At 43.8% G+C, this 20,244-nt stretch overlaps 1 protein-coding gene across 1 annotated transcript in view; it reads right to left on the bottom strand.

Moving 5' to 3' along the window:
• The window catches only part of CPO (carboxypeptidase O), a 341,601-nt gene that overhangs the window by 69,396 nt on the left and 251,961 nt on the right, over positions 1-20,244 (bottom strand). Inside the window, exons 5-6 of the mRNA XM_073541921.1 lie at positions 7,575-7,686; positions 3,816-3,833 (exon numbers count right to left, since the gene is read on the bottom strand). Of these exons, the coding sequence (XP_073398022.1) occupies positions 3,816-3,833; positions 7,575-7,686 (130 nt within the window). The remainder of the gene's footprint in view (positions 1-3,815; positions 3,834-7,574; positions 7,687-20,244) is intronic.

Below are 20,244 nucleotides of genomic sequence, written 5' to 3'. Positions count from 1 at the left end.
TATTCCACATTACCTTCAACCAATACAGGGTCAGGGGGTGCCACCACAGGAACTACTGGCTCAACAAACCTCTTTAACAGAGACTTATGAAACACGTTATAGATCTTGAATGTAACAGGAAGAGCCAATCAAAAAGAGACCGGATTAAGAATTTCCAAAATCTTGTAAGGTCCAATAAATCTAGGTTTAAACTTTGGAGAAGCCACCTTCATAGAGATATTCTTTGATGACAACCAAACCATATCACCCACCTTAAACCGGGGACCAATGGTCCTATGCCGGTTGGAAAACCGCTGGGCCTTTTCCTGGGAGAGAGACAACTTATCCACCACTTGGTCCCAGATCTGGTGCATTCTCTCCACCACAGTGTCAACACCTGGGCAGGCAGAAGACTCCACCTGCCCTGAAGAGAATCGAGGATGAAACCCAAAGTTACAAAAAAAGGTGACATTAAAGTGGCAGAACTAGCTCTATTATTTAAAGCAAATTCGGTCAAGGGCAAAAATGAAACCCAATCATCCTGATCAACAGAAATAAAACATCTCAAATACGACTCCAAAGTCTGGTTTGTTCTCTCGGTCTGCCCACTGGTCTGAGGGTGAAACGCAGAGGAGAAGGACAACTGAATTCCCAGCTTGGAACAGAAAGTCCTCCAAAATCTAGAAACAAACTGAACTCCTCTGTCAGATACAATGTTCTCAGGAATCCCGTGCAAGCGAACCACCTGTTGCAAAAACAAGGGCACCAACTCTGAGGAAGATGGCAATTTAGGGAGTGGTACAAGATGGACCATCTTAGAGAATCTATCACAAATCACCCAAATAACAGTCATTCTCTGAGAGACAGGCATATCAGAGATAAAATCCATTGAAATATGGGTCCATGGCCTCCTGGGCACCGGCAAAGGCATCAACAACCCACTAGAGCGAGAACAAGGTTTAGACCGGGAGCAAGTCCTACAGGACTGCACAAAATTCCTGACATCACGAGACAAGGCGGGCCACCAAAAAGACCAACTCGCCAAATCTCTAGTACCAAAAATACCTGGATGACCAGCCAATGCGGAGCAATGAACCTCAGACATCACTCTCTTCCTCCACTGGTCAGGAACATACAATTTTCCAATGGGACAATACTCAGGTTTGTTCTCCTGAAACTCTTCCAGAGCATGTCTGAAATCGGGCGAGATGGCAGAAAGAACTACCCCCTCACCTAAGATGGTAGCTTGGTCACAATAGGAGAATCAGCAAAGAAACTCCTAGAGAGGGCGTCTGCCTTGAGATTCTTAGTGCCCGGAAGAAAAGAGACCACAAAATCAAAACGTGTGGAAAAACAAGGCCCACCTAGCCTGTCTAGGATTCAAGCGTTTGGCCGACTCCAGGTAAATCAAATTCTTGTGGTCAGTAAGGACCACGACTTGATGTTTAGCTCCCTCCAACCAATGTCTCCACTCCTCAAATGCCCATTTCATGGCTAACAGTTCCCGATTCCCCACATCATAGTTACGTTCGGATGGGGAAACTTTCGGGAAAAGATAGCACAGGGATTCATTTTAGATGTTACAGGATCTTTTTGGGACAAAACAGCTCCTGCACCAATCTCAGAAGCGTCCACCTCTACCTGAAACGGGAGTGAGACATCAGGTTGCCGCAAAACCGGGGCAGAAGTGAACCTTCGCTTCAGCTCCTGAAAGGAAGAAACAGCCTCCGGAGACCAATTCAGCACATCAGCACCCTTCTTAGTCAAATCAGTCAATGGTTTGGCAATACCAGAAAAATTAGCTATAAATTTATGATAAAAATTAGCAAAACCCAAAAACTTCTGGAGGGCCTTCAAAGAAGTGGGCTGAACCCAATCATAAATGGCCTGTACCTTGGCCGGGTCCATTTCAATAGTTGACGGAGACAAAATAAATCCCAAAAATGAAATCCTCTGTACACCAAAAAGGCATTTCGATCCCTTGACATACAGGGAATTCTCCCTCAAAATCCGGAACACAGTCCGAACATGTTCCACATGAGAGTCCCAATCCTTGGAAAAGATCAAAATATCATTCAGATAGATGATCAAAAATGTATCCACAAAATCTCGGAAAATATCATTCATGAAGCAGTGGAAGACAGAAGGGGCATTAGTGAGCCCAAAAGGCATCAACAGGTACTCAAAATGTCCCTCCTGAGTATTAAATGCCGTCTTCCATTCATCCCCCTGCTTAATGTGAATAAGATTATACGCCCCCCTGAGGTCAAGCTTGGTAAACCAGCAAGCCCCTTTAACTCTGGAGAATAGATCAGAAATCAGGGGTAACGGATACTGATATTTAACAGTAATTTTGTTGAGGGAACGATAGTCAATACAAGGCATTAATGAACCATCTTTCTTGGCCACAAAAAAAAAAACAGCACCTAAGGGTGAAGAGGATGGTCTAATATGACCCTTCTCCAACGACTGCTTAATATAGGATTGCATAGCCTCGTGCTCGGGTACAGATAAATTGAAAAGTCGACCCTTGGGAAAAGTCCATCAGGTTCAGAGCTGCTCCCGAATCCACAAAAGCCTTAGTGGAAAATGTGGACAGGGAGCAGATCAGAGTAATTGCACGAAGAAACTTAGGTTGAACACCACCCACAGCAAATGTGTGTGCAAAACATTTCTCTCGTTTAGGGCAGACAGAAATCATATGAGAGGCATCTCCACAGAAAAAACACAGCTTATTACGCCTTCTGAACTCCTGACGTTGCACCCTAGACAAAACTCTATCACATAGCATAGGTTCAGACATTTGTTCAACAGGTGGCAACACCTCTCGTACAGTTTTGCGTTCACGTCAACGCCGATCAACCTGAATGGCTAATGACATAGAATCGTCAAGACCAGAGGGAACAGGAAATCCCACCATAGTATCTTTTATGGTTTCTGACAAACCCTTCCGAAAGAGAGCTGCCAAGGCACCATCATTCCAGGTAGTAATTACACAACAGTGACATTACCTAGAACTGGACATCCCCCCAGAAAATTAATGGATAAACAAGAATATTGGACTGGGCAGGCTGCCAAAAGGCCTACAGAAATATTAAAGGAGCTGCAGGAATTTCTGGAAAAGAACTGGTTGTAATAATAATAATAATTATAATAATTTTTATTTATATAGCGCCAACATATTCCGCAGCACTTTACAATTAAGCGGGGACATGTACAGACAATAAATTCAATACAAGTTAAGACAATTCAAACAATGACATTAGGAGTGAGGTCCCTGCTCGCAAGCTTACAATCTACAAATTGTATTATGTTGTATTATGCATGTGACAACAATCTCTATATGTCTTGCCTGTGAGGTAGAATGGCAAGATTAAAGCCTTTTTTTTTTAAAAGAAAAAAATCTATGCCCGGCTATGTTTTGCTAAAACCTACATCAAGTCTGCAAAAGAATGTGGGAAATTGTGTGTTATGATCTGATGAAACCAAGATTGAACTTTTTGACCATAATTCCAATAGGTATGTTTGGTGGAATGACAACTTTGAGCATCACAAAAAGAACACCATTTCCACAGGGAAGCATGGTGGAGGCGGTATTATGCTTTGGGTCTGTTCTTCATCAGCTATAACGGGGGCTTTAGTGAAGGTGGAGGCAATTATGAACAGTTACAGGTATCAGTCAATTTTGCTTCAAAACCTTCAGGCCTTTGCAAAAAAGCTGAAAATTAAAATGAATATTACCTTTTAGCATGACAATAACTATAAAGAAATCATCAAAAGAATGGCTTTGCTAGAAGAAGATCAAGGATTTGGAATGGCGCAGCCAGAGTCCAGACCTGAATCCAATTAAAAATCTGTGGATTGACCTGAAGAAGGCGCTGTAAACAGGAAATGTTGTCACAATCTGACAGATTAGGAGCGCTACCACAAGGAATAGTGGGCAAAGATTGCCAATTCTAGATGTGCCATGCTGATAGATGCCTACCCAAGTGGCTGAATGCAGCCATCGAGTCAAAGACTACAGCAAACAAGTATTAGTTTAAGGGTGTGCATAGTTATGCAAACATACAGTATTATTTCAATTCTTTATTTTTCTTTTTTCACCCTAAAAGATTTCAGAATATTTTTAAATTGAATTGTAAAGATTACAATTACAGATTACAGGGGTCATTAAAGGTGGAAAAGTTCTGAAATTATTCATCTTGTATGAGGTTTTTTATGACAAAATCCTGGCATTTTAGCAGGGATATATAGACTCCACTGTATATTAGGAATTGCCAAAATAGAATGTCTCCAACACACCTGCCTAAAGAATGATAAAGTGACACCACTGGAAAGCATTCATAAATAGTTGAAGATTTAACCATTTCATGACCAGGGCAATTTTTAGTTTTGTGATTTAATTTTTTTATTTCTTCCCTTCTTTCAAGAACAATAATTATTTTCTTTTTCCAATAACATATGAAGGCTTGTATTTTGACAGACAAGTTGCGGTTTTTAACAACACCATTTATTTTACCATATAGTGTAATGAAAAAAAACAAACAAAAAAAATGTGCTGCATGCTTCCAGTTTCTTAATGCTCTTATCTCTATTTATAACTCCCCAAAAAATAGCAATTCATAGCTTATTTAATCTTACCAGGAGATGGCAGTTAAAGTTTGTACATATAAAGTGCATGTGCTTGTGAATAAGTCAAACAGTAGAGACCTCTTTAGTGTGCTGATGAGAGCTGTATTCAGCACTGTGTTTGTACATCATGTACAAATAAATAAACTAAAACAAAACAGCTTGGGATCCCCAGTAATTTTTATAACCAGCAGAGGGAAAGCCGACTGCTGGGGGCCGATGTTGATAATCTGGGAAAGGGGACAATAACCCTCAAAGCTCCCAGGATCACAGCTGTTTGGTTAGAATTTACTGGTTAATTTACAGGGGGAGCCCAGAAAAAAAGTTGTAGGGTCCCCCTATAATTATTAACCAGCAAAAGCTAAACAGCTGTGGGGTGATATTAATAGCCTGGGAAGAGGCCATGGATAGTGGCCCCCTTCCAGACTAAGAATATCAGCCCTCAGCCACCGCAGAAATAGTGCATCAATAAGAAGCGCCAAATCTGGTATTTAGCCTTGCTCCTACCACTTGCCCTGTTGCCATGGCAAGTGGGGTAATATTTGTGGGGTTGATATCAGCTTTCTATTGTCATATGACATCAAGCCCAGAGGTTAGTAAAGGAGAGCTGTCTACCAGACGCACCCATTACTAACCCCATAGTCAAATGTAATAAACACAGAGATAGGAGTAAAGTCCTTTATTTGAACTAAACACTCCCTAACCTTTTTTACCCATTTATTAATTTAAAATTAAAAATAATAAACCACAGTATAAATCACCTGTCCACCGATAATCTATTTGTCCCACGAAAAGCCCAATTCAGCCACATCTAGATGCATAGCTGAGCAGTGGCATAAGGAGACCAAGAGTCAATTAGCTGAACGTGAGAGCAGTGATGTCATTGACGCAATCCCTGAATATGTTGTGGCTGTCGAACAGCTGTGAGACATGCAACCGTGGGGCTACAACACATATCTCAAGCGTGTCAAAGTCACTCTGTTAGCATCGGAGTATGCTCGGATAACACCTTATTCCAGCATGTTCACTCATCACTATTATTATTTTTTTTTAAAGACACAAAGCACAGATTATATAGCACACTGACATTTTATCTATCTATCTATCTATCTATCTATCTAAAAAATAAGAAAAATAAAGCAGCACAAAAAAAGAAGAAAAAGAGAAAAGCGGTTAAAGGCCCCCAAGGCAAATACCAAACCTCAATAATAGGAGTCCAAAAGAATTAGAGGCAGCACACCATTCATGATGAAAAATGGAGCTATTTAATTAGCCCCAAGTGGTGACGTTTTGGTCCTAACAATACGGACTTGAGAAAGGTTCGTATTGTTAGGACCGATATGTAACCACTTGGAGCTGATTAAATAGCTCCATTTTTCATCATGAATGGTGTGCTGCCTCTGATTCTTTTGGACTCCTATCTATCTGTCTGTCTGTCTGTCTGTCTAGTTCCTCATCACTATCTCTATCATTGAACATCTTTAATACATAAAACTCTTTCATTTCCATGCTGCGTTTCATTCCATACATGTCACACTGACAGCAGATGGACACATGGCTATCACACGGACAGGCTTTTACTGACCCACAGGAGAACCGTAGAATCCTCTGGTGGGCCCCTGTGCAGGAGTGGTCCACCACCTTCCACCATGAGCAGCACTTGGCACAATATACTTGAGTCACTCTGTACAAATAAAGACATCCTCTTATTCATTTATCAATCTACCCTGCTCATTGTTATATAAAATTGTGATTGAGGATAATGTCACATATGTATGCAACTGAAAAGTGGGGCCCCAAAGTTGGTTACTGGTGGGCCCTTGGCACCCTAGTCCGACAATGCACACGGATGTCACATATGTAGACACGGATGGCACACGGACCACAGATCACACTGGTACTGATTTTTCCTGTACAGGAATCACCAGCACTTGTGAAGCAGACCTTATAGTAATGACCTGAAAAAACATTCTTTCATGAAATCTCAAAACAAAACCCCCAAAACAATGGCAAAATTGAATTTTTTTCAACATTTTACTCCACTTGGAACTTTTAAAGAGAAAAAAAGAGAATGAGGTTTTTTTTTTAAACTACAACTTGTCCTGTGAACAAGTTCTCATATTGCAATGTGATGGAAACCTGTTTTTCTGGCTCTTAGAACAAAGGAAGAGGTTAACTCATGGCAGAAAAGATTACCTATTGTATTACATTTGTAACAAATGTTCACCTATTAAAAAATGTAAGTAAATGTATTTCTTATTTGAATATAAGGGCCCCGTCACACATAGTGACTCATCAGGGATCCCGACAACGATATCAACATGTCAGGATCGCTGGTGAGTCGCTACATGATCGCTGGTGAGCTGTCAAACAGACAGCTTCACCAGCGATCAGCACCAGCGACGCCGAGCACGCAGCGTCGCTGTGTACTGTACTTTAGTTACCAGCGCGCTGGTGCAGGGAGCTGGTAACTAAGGTACACATCGGGTTTCTAAGGGGCGTGCGTCACTTAGAAACCCGATGTGTACCTTGGTTACCAGCTCCCTGCATCAGCGCGCTGGTAGCTAAGGTACACATCGGGTTTCTAAGCACCGCCCGGTGCTTAGAATCCCTGCATTTACCTTAGTTACAAGCGCGCTGATCGCTGTTCTCCCGCAGCGATGCGTGCTGGCCAGCGGGAGACCAGCGATCAAAAAAATTTCCTGGCTATTCCAGGACAATCAGCAATACCCGGCAGGGGGGCCGGTCGCTGGTCAGTGTCACACACAGCGATCTCATTGGTGAGATCGCTGTAGCATCACAAAACTTGTGACTCAGCAGCGATCTCGCTAACGAGATCGCTATGTGTGACGGGGGCTTTACTAAATCGCTGGTGAGTCGCTATGTGTGGCGGGGCCCTAAGTTGCTCTTGCTACGGTTGTTTTGTTAGGATCATGGTACAACCATTTAGTAAAGGGTTATCTTACTTCTTCCATTGTATGATATTTGGTGTAGTCATAATCTGATGTGGATCGCTGCTTTCTCATTCTTGTTTCCTTTGGATTGCCCGTTAGCTGCGATAAATTGTCAACCAGAATTCTGTAAAATAAAAGTAGGATCACTTATTATGGGATATGTCTGATTACTTCATATGAGCACAATCTATTATAATCTACAATGAGGAGGACTATAAACTGTTGATTCAATCATGAAATTGCCATTTCTTCTTGTACTGATGCACTGAAAAGGTATATGTCACACATCACCATTTGAGTCTTGCGAAGCATTAACTGATGAATTTTCTCTAAAGATAAATGTAAATTTTATTTGTATAATTTGTGCCTTCAGTGGCCAAAAGACTGATTGAAGGAAGGTGGCTGCAACTTCCGAGAATGAGCAACTTTATTATTACAGTACAAATACAGGAACAGCAGCAATGTCTCAACCCCTAATATAGATCTGAACCAACAGCCTGAGAAAGGGACGAAGCTAGGCATATACTTGCATTGCCTGTGCCCTCAATTAAAAGATAGTTGCATAGAACAATCCTAAGGTTGAATAGAATGGTGAGGAAAAGAGCTGGCTGAGATGTCTTTTCTTTACCATACTGCCTAGCTAGAGCCTGAAAAGGTCCTACAAGTGCCAGTGTATATGTAGTGCCTGGAGGCATCAAGAGCATTTTACTGTGGTCTGTTTCAGTGGGGCTGTGGGTGAATCATACTGTGTGAGAGACTGTGGGGGTATCATGGACTTCACACTGTGTGGGGGTTGTTGGGGCATCATATTTTATGGGGGCTGTTGTGACATAATACTGTGTGGGGAACTCCACTGTGTGGAGGCATTATAATGAGTGGGGGACTTTGGTGGCATCATACTTTGTGGCCAATTATAGAGGCATCATACTGTGTGGGTACTGTGTGGTCATAATTCTGTTTGAGGGATTGGTGGGGAATAATGGGCATACTGTGTGTGATTATGGGGTCATCATATTTTAAGGTGGCTGTGGGGACATAATACTGTGTGGGGAACTACAGGGGCATCATACTGTTTGAGGGTACTGTGGGGGCATTGAGGGTACAGTAGAGGCATCATACTGTGTGAGGGGCATAATGTTATTGCAGGGGCTGTGAGGGGCATCATGGTTTCTCAGAGCAGATCTGAACTGTCAGCCAGAGCTTTGGAACTTCCAATTAGAGACCGGTTTTGATGAGCATTGAAAGTGGAAATTAATACCTGCAGTGTGACTGACTTGTTTATGAAGTAGTTTGTGCAGACATAATTGTCCACATGTTGTGTTTGTGCTTGTCTGATATACACTCACTGGCCACTTTATTAGGTACACCATGCTAGTAAGGGGTTGGACCCCCTTTTGCCTTCAGAACTGCCTCAATTCTTCGTGGCAGAGATTCAACAAGGTGCTGGAAGCATTCCTCAGAGATTTTGGACCATATTGACATGATGGCATCACACAGTTGGCGCAGATTTGTCGGCTGCACATCCCTGATGCGAATCTCCCGTTCCACCACATCCCAAAGATGCTCTATTGGATTGAGATCTGGTGACTGAGGAGGCCATTTGAGTACAGTAAACTCATTGTCATGTTCAAGAAACCAATCTGAGATGATTCGAGCTTTATGACATGGCGCATTATCCTGCTGAAAGTAGCCATCAGATGTTGGGTACATTGTGGTCATAAAGGGATGGACATGGTCAGCAACAATACTCAGGTAGGCTGTGGCGTTGCAACGATGCTCAATTGGTACCAAGGGGCCCAAAGAGTGCCCAGAAAAAATTCCCCACACCATGACACCACCACCACCAGCCTGAACCGTTGATACAAGGCAGGATGGATCCATGCTTTCATGTTGTTTACGCCAAATTCTGACCCTACCATCCGAATGTCGCAGCAGAAATCGAGACTCATCAGACCAGGCAACGTTTTTCCAATCTTCTACTGTCCAATTTCGATGAGCTTGTGCAAATTGTAGCCTCAGTTTCCTGTTCTTAGCTGAGAGGAGTGGTACCCAGTGTGGTCTTCTGCTGCTGTAGCCCATCTGCCTCAAAGTTCGACGCACTGTGCATTCAGAGATGCTCTTCTGCCTACCTTGGTTGTAACGGGTGGCAATTTGAGTCACTGTTGCCTTTCTATCAGCTCGAACCAGTCTGCCCATTCTCCTCTGACCTCTGGCATCAACATGGCATTTCCGGCCACAGAACTGCCGCTCACTGGATTTTTTTTCTTTTTCGGACCATTCTCTGTAAACCCTAGAGATGGTTGTGCGTGAAAATCCCAGTAGATCAGCAGTTTCTGAAATTCTCAGACCAGCCCTTCTGGCACCAACAATCATGCCACGTTCAAAGGCACTCAAATCACCTTTCTTCCCCATACTGATGCTCGGTTTGAACTGCAGGAGATTGTCTTGACCATGTCTACATGCCTAAATGCACTGAGTTGCCGCCATGTGATTGGCTGATTAGAAATTAAGTCTTAACACACAGTTGGACAGGTGTACCTAATAAAGTGGCCAGTGAGTGTATACTGTAAGTATATTCAGTTTGTGTTCTCAACATCTGTGCTCCATGCTTGTGTGATGTGTTTGCTGTGCTTGGATGACGTGTACGATGTATGCACAGTACTTGTGTGACATGCAAGATGTGTGCTGTGCTTGTGTGATGTGTGCATACATGACTAGTGTTGAAGGATACCATCCGATATTGAGAAATATCGGATCGGATTGGATCGGCCGATACCCAAAAAGTATCGGGTATCGCCGATTCCGATACCGGAAGTCCCATTCAAGTCAATGGGACAGAAATATCGGAATTAAAAAAAAAACCCTTTCTGTACTTGCACATCCTGTTTGGGAGAGGGGAAGAGTGTGGGCGGTGCGTGATCGGACACTGTGCGTGTCTTTGTGTGCGGGCCTCTCAGGGGTCTGTGCGGGCCTGCCGGGGGTCTGTACGGGCCTGCCGGGGGTCTGTACAGACTGCCGGGGGTCTGTGCGGGCCTGCTGGGGGTCTGTGCAGGCTGCCGGGGGTCTGTGCGGGCCTGCCGGGGGTCTGTGCGGGCCTGCCGGGGGTCTGTGCGGGCCTGCCGGGGATCTATGTGGACTGCCGGGGGTCTGTGCGGGACTGCCGGGGGTTGTGTGTGTGTGCAGGCATCGTCCGATGGGACTACAAGTCCCATCGGGCTATGCCTGCTACAATGACAGTGATTGACACATTAGCCAATGATGGGACACTAGTAGTCCCATCATCCGGCTAATGTGTTGAATGTAAAAAATAAAAAAAAAAAATACTACATACATACTACGTACATACTACATATATACAACATTCATACAACATACATACATACTGCATACATACTACATATATACTACATTCATACAACATACATACATGCATACTACATACTACATACATACTACATATATACTACATTCATACAACATACATACATGCATACTACATACATACTACATACATACTACATTCATACAACATACATACATAATGCATACTACATACATACAACATACTTACAACATGCTACAGACATACAACATACATACTACAGACATACAACATTGTTATCGATGAGTGTTATGATTGAGTCACCGTAGGAGGCAAAAATAGAAATGCTAGCTAAGTCCAGAAAACCAGAGAAGTTGGCAGCTATCGGATTGCAGACCCCTGAACCTATCAACACAACTAGCAGTAGCCGTGGGGGGCTCCTACGATGCCCTAGGCCCCTCAATCACAGCCGGAGGACTACATAGCCTAAAGACAGAAAGGGAAATCTAAACTGCCCCAGAGCAGACCCCAAAGCAAAAGGCAGCCCCCCACATATAATGACGGTGAAGCAAGAAGAAAGAACAAAACACAGACAGAAAGACAGACTGAGCAAAGATGGGGCCAACGCTAGCTTAGATAGGAAAGGACAGGAAGGCTGCTGTCTGCAATCCGTGAAAAACCCTATGAAAATAAGAGCCAAAAAACTGACAGTAAAAAAGGCCCTGAAGACGCTAGGCTTCAAAAAAGCTATGTCAGTACTCAGGAATATTCTGAAGACAGAGCAACAGGCAAAAGGAGATTCAGCTCACCCCAGCAGGGAATGGCAGAATCCAGAAAAGCAAGGAAAACAAAACACTAATGCAAAAAGGCAAAGCAGAAATCTTAGCTTTAGATGAGCAGGAATCAGACTGGTTTCCTAGAAGTCCACAGAGAAATCACCCGCAGGCCAGAAGGGCGTCGGCAGCCTTATATCCAGTCATTAACTCCACTCAGCCAGTCATCATCATCAGCCCCAGGTGTTTGACAATCAGGCTCACTACCTTTCTTCACCAGAAGAGGGAGTTCCTCGGGCCTCAGTAGTGAAGGGGAAAATGAACTCACAACAGATGAGTCACCGAAGGAGGAAAAAACAAAAATAATAGCTAAGTCCAGAAAACCAGAGAAGTTGGAAGCTATCGGATTGCAGACCCCTGAACCTATCCACAACAACTAGCAGTAGCCGTGGGGGGTTCCTACGGTGCCCTAGACCCCTCGATCACAGCCGGAGAACTAAATTAGCCTAAAGACAGAAAGGGGAAATCTAAACTGCCCCAGAGCAGACCCCAAAGCAATAGGCAGCCCCCAACATATAATGACTGCGAAGCAAGTTGAAAAAACACTAACACAGATAGAAAGATAGGTTGAGCAAATGATGGGGCCCAAGCTAACTAAATAGGACAGGATAGTAGAGCTGCTGTCTGCAATCCGCAAAAACCCTATCCAAAAATGAACCAACAGACTGATAGGAAAAACAGGCCCTGAAGTCGCTAGGCTTCAAAAGACTATATCAGCACTCAGGTATATTCTGAAGACAGAGCCAGAGATCAACAGATCAGAGACAAAAATGGAATTCAGCTCACCCCTGGCCGGGGATGGCTGAACTCCAAAAAACAAGGCAAACAAAACCAGAACCAAAGAGTACAAAACGCAGAGTAAAACTTAGCTTTGAGAAGCAGAAATCAGACTGGTCTCCAAGAATCCAGCAGGAAAATCACCGGCAAGGCAGCAGGGCGTCGGCTGCCTTATATCCAGTCATCAGTTCCTGTGACCCAGCCATCATCTACCTGCTCAGCTGTTTGGTAATCAGCCTCATTACCTTCCTTCACCAGAAGAGGGAGTTCATCAGACCTCACTGGTGGAGGGAAAAATGAACTCACAACACAACATACATACTACATACAATACATTCATACAATACATACATATAGACACACAGTACATATAACAGAGTACATACTCACCATTACTTGTCACTTTGTTCCACAAAGCCAGTGTCATCTGTGAGAAAAATTAGAAAATAACAAACAAGCAATATACTCCCTGATCCGCAAAAATCCATGAGTGTCCCACGACGATCTCCCGTGGAGAACAGCAGCATCAGCTGATGCGACCGCTCTCTAGGGGCCCCAAGAATCCAATGACGGGAGGTAGGTATCCTTCCACACTGTATTCCTCCGCCACTGTAAAAAAATAATCCCTAGTCTCACTTTTGGCATTGCTGTGTGAGAAAGTTCCCACACAGCTTTTGCAATAAAGTGAGACCAGTGAACGATAGTAACCTCTCAGTGATGCTGTGCAGCAGATCGTCGTGGGACACTCGTGGATTTCTGTGGATCAGGGAGTATATTGCTTGTTTGTTATTTTCTAATTTTTCTCACAGATGACACTGGCTTCGGGGAACAAAGTGACAAGTGATGGTGAGTATGTACTCTGTTATATGTCCTGTATGTCTATATGTATGTATTGTATGAATGTATTGTATGTAGTATGTATGTAGTATGTATTTTGTATGTCTGTAGCATGTTGTATGTATGTTGTATGTATGTAGTATGTAGTATGTACTATGTATGTATGTATGTATGTATGTATGTATGTATTGTGAGAATCAGCCCCAGGTGTTTGACAATCAGGCTCACTACCTTACTTCACCAGAAGAGGGAGTTCCTCGGGCCTCAGTAGTGAAGGGGAAAATGAACTCACAACAGTACCTCCCCCTTGAGGAGGGGTCACCGAACCCTCAACCACGCCACCAGGGCGATCAGGGTGAGCCCGATGAAAGGCACGCACCAATCTTTTGGCATGAATATCAGAGGCAGAGACCCAGGAATTATCCTCCTGACCATAACCCTTCCACTTAACCAAATACTGGAGTCTCCGTCTAGCCATACGGGAATCCAGTACTTTTTCTACCTCATATTCCACATTACCTTCAACCAATACCGGGTCTGGAGGTGCAACCCCCGGAACAACAGGTTCAACAAACCTCTTCAACAAAGATTTATGGAACACATTATGGATTTTAAATGTGACAGGAAGAGCCAAACGAAAAGAGACCGGATTAATAATCTCCAAAATCTTGTAAGGTCCAATAAATCTAGGCTTAAACTTAGGAGAAGCCACCTTCATAGCAATATTTTTTGATGATAACCACACCATATCACCAACCTTAAATTGGGGACCAATGGTCCTATGTCGGTTGGAAAACCGCTGGGCCTTTTCCTGGGAGAGAGATAACTTATCCACCACTTGGTCCCAGATCTGGTGCATTCTCTCCACCACAGTGTCAACCCCTGGGCAGGCAGAGGGCTCCACCTGCCCTGAAGAAAATCGAGGATGAAACCCAAAGTTACAAAAAAAAGGAGACATCAAAGTGGCAGAACTAGCTCTATTATTTAAAGCAAATTCGGCCAAGGGCAAAAATGAAACCCAATCATCCTGATCAGCAGAAATAAAACATCTCAAATATGACTCCAAGGTCTGGTTTGTTCTCTCTGTCTGCCAATTGGTCTGAGGGTGAAAAGCAGAGGAGAAGGACAACTGAATTCCCAGCTTGGAACAGAAAGTTCTCCAAAATCTAGACACAAACTGGACTCCTCTGTCAGATACAATGTTCTCAGGAATCCCGTGCAAGCGAACCACCTGTTGTAAAAACAGGGGCACCAATTCAGAGGAAGACGGCAACTTAGGGAGTGGTACAAGATGAACCATCTTAGAGAACCTATCACAAATCACCCAAATAACAGTCATCCTTTGAGAGACAGGCATATCAGAGATGAAATCCATTGAAATATGGGTCCATGGCCTCTTGGGGACAGGCAAAGGCATCAACAACCCACTAGAGCGAGAACACGATTTAGACCGGGAGCACGTCCCACAGGACTGCACAAAATTCCTGACATCACGAGACAAGGAGGGCCACCAAAAAGACCGACTCACCAGATCTCTAGTACCAAAAATACCTGGATGACCAGCCAAAGCAGAGCAATGAACTTCAGACATCACTCTCTTCTTCCACTGGTCAGGAACATACAACTTTCCACTGGGACAACGCTCAGGTTTGTCCTCCTGGAACTCTTCCAGAGCACGTCTCAAATCGGGCGAGATGGCAGAAAGAACTACCCCTTCGCCTAAGATGGTAGCAGGCTTGGTCACCACAGGAGAATCAGCAAAGAAGCTCCTAGAGAGGGCGTCAGCCTTGACATTCTTAGTTCCAGGAAGAAAAGAAACCACAAAATCAAAACGTGTAAAAAACAAGGCCCACCTAGCCTGTCTAGGGTTCAAGCGCTTAGCCGACTCTAGGTAAATCAAATTCTTCTGGTCAGTGAGGACCACGACTTGATGCTTAGCTCCCTCCAACCAATGTCTCCACTCCTCAAATGCCCATTTCATGGCTAACAGTTCCCGATTCCCCACATCATAGTTACGTTCAGATGGAGAGAACTTTCGGGAAAAGAAAGCACAGGGATTCATTTTAGATGTCACAGGATCCTTTTGGGACAAAACAGCTCCTGCACCAATCTCAGAAGGATTCACCTCTACCTGGAACGGAAGTGAGAAATCAGGTTGCCGCAAAATCGTGGCGGAGGTGAATCTTCGCTTCAGCTCCTGAAAGGAAGAAACAGCCTCCGGAGACCAATTTAACACATCAGCACCCTTCTTAGTCAAATCAGTCAGTGGCTTGGCAATACTAGAAAATTTTGCTATAAATTTCCGATAAAAATTAGCAAAACCCAAAAACTTCTGGAGGGCCTTCAAAGAAGTGGGCTGAACCCAATCGTAAATGGCCTGTACCTTGGCCGGGTCCATTTCAATAGTTGACGGGGACAAAATAAATCCCAAAAAAGAAATCCTCTGTACTCCAAAAAGGCATTTAGATCCTTTGACATACAGGGAATTCTCCCTCAAGATCCGGAACACAGTCCGAATATGTTCCACATGAGAATCCCAATCCTTGGAGAAGATCAAAATATCATCCAGATAGATAATCAAAAATTTATCGACAAAATCTCGGAAAATATCGTTCATGAAGCACTGGAAGACAGAAGGGTCATTAGTGAGCCCAAAAGGCATCACTAGGTACTCAAAATGTCCCTCCGGAGTATTAAACGCCGTCTTCCATTCATCCCCATGCTTAATGCGAATAAGATTATACGCCCCCTGAGGTCAAGCTTGGTAAACCAGCAAGCACCTTTAACTCTGGAGAATAGATCAGAAATCAGGGGTAACAGATACTGATATTTAACAGTAATTTTGTTGAGAGCACGATAATCAATACAAGGTCTTAATGATCCATCCTTCTTGGCTACAAAAAAAAAAAACGGCACCTAAGGGTGAAGAGGATGGTCTAATATGACCCTTCTCCAACGCCTCCTTAATATAGGATCGCATAGCCTCGTGCTCGGGTACAGATAAATTGAAGAGCCGACCCTTGGGAAATTTACACCCCGGGCTCAGTTCAATAGCACAGTCATAACTCCTATGAGGAGGCAGAGACGCAGACTCATTCTCACTAAATACATCATAAAAGTCCGCCAAATAATCAGGAACATCATGCGACTGAGGAGAGGTGGAAAACACCGGAGCCTCACTAAAGGCACACCGACAACCCCAACTCACCACAGACACAGATTTCCAATCCAAAACTGGATTATGAATTTGTAACCAGGGAAACCCCAGCACAATAGTATCATGCAGATTATGTAACACCAAAAACCTGCAATTTTCTTGATGGTCTGGGGCGACCCGCATTACCACCTGGGTCCAAAACTGAGGTTTATTTTTAGCCAAAGGAGTAGCATCAATCCCCCTCAAAGGGATAGGCGTCTGCAGAGGTGTCATCGGAAATCCACAACGTTTAGCAAAATCCGAGTCCATTAGGTTTAGAGCTGCTCCCGAATCCACAAAAGCCTTGGCGGAAAATGTGGACAGGGAGCAGATCAGAGTAATAGCCAGAAGAAACTTAGGTTGAACACCACCAACAGAAAATGTGTGTGCAAAGCGTTTCTCGCGTTTAGGACAGGCAGAAATAATATGCGAGGCATCTCCACAGAAAATACACAACTTATTACGCCTTCTGAACTCCTGACGCTGCTCTCTGGAAAAAACTCTATCACATTGCATAGGTTCAGAAATCTGTTCAACAGGTGGCAACACCTCTCGTGCAGCTCTGCGTTCGCGTAAACGCCGATCAACCTGAATGGCTAAAGACATAGAATCGTCAAGACCAGAGGGAACATGAAATCCCACCATAGTATCTTTTATGGCTTCTGACAACCCCTTCCGAAAGAGAGCAGCCAAGGCATTATCATTCCAGGTAGTAAGTACTGCCCACTTTCGGAATGTTTGACAGTACAATTCTGCAGAATCACGACCCTGGTTCAATGCCAGCAGGGTCTTTTCAGCCTGATCAATGGCATTAGGTTCGTCATACAACAACCCCAAGGCCTGAAAAAATGCATTCACATTAGTCAGAATAGGATCATCTGGTTTCAAAGAAAACGCCCAATCCTGGGGATCGCCACGCAGCAAAGAGATGACAATTTTAACCTGCTGCGCGGAGCTCCCTGACGAGTTAGGCTTCAAGGCAAAAAATAATTTACAATTATTTTTGAAATTCAAAAATTTAGACCTATCCCCAAAAAGTACATCAGGTGTAGGAATCTTTGGTTCAGCAGCATGTGAATGAGCAAGGTAGGCGGAAATTCCCCGCACTTCCGCAGCGAGCTGCTCCACACGATCAGACAATTGCTTTATCTCCATTGAGAGAAAAAAAAATTCCCCCTACGGCCTCAGAGATATAGAGGAAAAAATATACACACCTTTTTTTTTTTTTATACATTTCTTTCCTGCTATTGAGTACCCTAGAATCTGCGGTATGGCGGGTGATTCTGTTATGATTGAGTCACCGTAGGAGGCAAAAATAGAAATGCTAGCTAAGTCCAGAAAACCAGAGAAGTTGGCAGCTATCGGATTGCAGACCCCTGAACCTATCAACACAACTAGCAGTAGCCGTGGGGGGCTCCTACGATGCCCTAGGCCCCTCGATCACAGCTGGAGGACTACATAGCCTAAAGACAGAAAGGGAAATCTAAACTCCCCCAGAGCAGACCCCAAAGCAAAAGGCAGCCCCCCACATATAATGACGGTGAAGCAAGAAGAAAGAACAAAACACAGACAGAAAGACAGACTGAACAAAGATGGGGCCAACGCTAGCTTAGATAGGAAAGGACAGGAAGGCTGCTGTCTGCAATCCGTGAAAAACCCTATGAAAATAAGAGCCAAAAAACTGACAGTAAAAAAGGCCCTGAAGACGCTAGGCTTCAAAAAAGCTATGTCAGTACTCAGGAATATTCTGAAGACAGAGCAACAGGCAAAAGGAGATTCAGCTCACCCCAGCAGGGATTGGCAGAATCCAGAAAAGCAAGGAAAACAAAACACTAATGCAAAAAGGCAAAGCAGAAATCTTAGCTTTAGATGAGCAGGAATCAGACTGGTTTCCTAGAAGTCCACAGAGAAATCACCCGCAGGCCAGAAGGGCGTCGGCAGCCTTATATCCAGTCATTAACTCCACTCAGCCAGTCATCATCATCAGCCCCAGGTGTTTGACAATCAGGCTCACTACCTTTCTTCACCAGAAGAGGGAGTTCCTCGGGCCTCAGTAGTGAAGGGGAACATGAACTCACAACAGATGAGTCACCGAAGGAGGAAAAAACAAAAATAATAGCTAAGTCCAGAAAACCAGAGAAGTTGGAAGCTATCGGATTGCAGACCCCTGAACCTATCCACAACAACTAGCAGTAGCCGTGGGGGGTTCCTACGGTGCCCTAGACCCCTCGATCACAGCTGGAGAACTAAATTAGCCTAAAGACAGAAAGGGGAAATCTAAACTGCCCCAGAGCAGACCCCAAAGCAATAGGCAGCCCCCAACATATAATGACTGCGAAGCAAGTTGAAAAAACACCAACACAGATAGAAAGATAGGTTGAGCAAATGATGGGGCCCAAGCTAACTAAATAGGACAGGATAGTAGAGCTGCTGTCTGCAATCCGCAAAAACCCTATCCAAAAATGAACCAACAGACTGATAGGAAAACCAGGCCCTGAAGTCGCTAGGCTTCAAAAAGACTATATCAGCACTCAGGTATATTCTGAAGACAGAGCCAGAGATCAACAGATCAGAGACAAAAATGGAATTCAGCTCATCCCTGGCCGGGGATGGCTGAACTCCAAAAAACAAGGCAAACAAAACCAGAACTAAAGAGTACAAAAGGCAGAGCAAAACTTAGCTTTGAGAAGCAGAAATCAGACTGGTCTCCAAGAATCCAGCAGGAAAATCACCGGCAAGGCAGCAGGGCGTCGGCTGTCTTATATCCAGTCATCAGTTCCTGTGACCCAGTCATCATCTACCTGCTCAGCTGTTTGGTAATCAGCCTCACTACCTTCCTTCACCAGAAGAGGGAGTTCATCAGACCTCACTGGTGGAGGGAAAAATGAACTCACAACACAACATACATACTACATATATACTACATACAATACATTCATACAATACATACATATAGACACACAGTACATATAACATAGAGTACATACTCACCATTACTTGTCACTTTGTTCCACAAAGCCAGTGTCATCTGTGAGAAAAATTAGAAAATAACAAACAAGCAATATACTCCCTGATCCGCAGAAATCCATGAGTGTCCCACGACGATCTCCCGTGGAGAACAGCAGCATCAGCTGATGCGACCGCTCTCTAGGGGCCCCAAGAATCCAATGACGGGAGGTAGGTATCCTTCCACACTGTATTCCTCCGCCACTGTAAAAAAATAATCCCTAGTCTCACTTTTGGCATTGCTGTGTGAGAAAGTTCCCACACAGCTTTTGCAATAAAGTGAGACCAGTGAACGATAGTAACCTCTCAGTGATGCTGTGCAGCAGATCGTCGTGGGATACTCGTGGATTTCTGTGGATCAGGGAGTATATTGCTTGTTTGTTATTTTCTAATTTTTCTCACAGATGACACTGGCTTCGGGGAACAAAGTGACAAGTGATGGTGAGTATGTACTCTATGTTATATGTACTGTATGTCTATATGTATGTATTGTATGAATGTATTGTATGTAGTATGTATGTAGTATGTCTGTATCATGTTGTATGTATGTTGTATGTATGTAGTATGTACTATGTATGTATGTATTGTGAGAATCATGTGGGAATAGTGGATGAGGGCAGGTATATCTCTCCCAGATACCTTTCCTATGTGGCCTAGTCTGGTCAGTATCGCACCTGGTTACTAATGAATAATGGGAGGCGGATATAAAAG

The sequence above is a fragment of the Dendrobates tinctorius genome, unplaced genomic scaffold (assembly GCF_039654945.1).
Source record: "Dendrobates tinctorius isolate UK_male_01 unplaced genomic scaffold, ASM3965494v1 ptg000125l, whole genome shotgun sequence".
Lineage (NCBI taxonomy): Eukaryota > Metazoa > Chordata > Amphibia > Anura > Dendrobatidae > Dendrobates > Dendrobates tinctorius.
The sequence above is the reverse complement of the archived record's forward strand: the minus strand, read 5'-3'. Positions and strand labels throughout refer to the sequence as shown.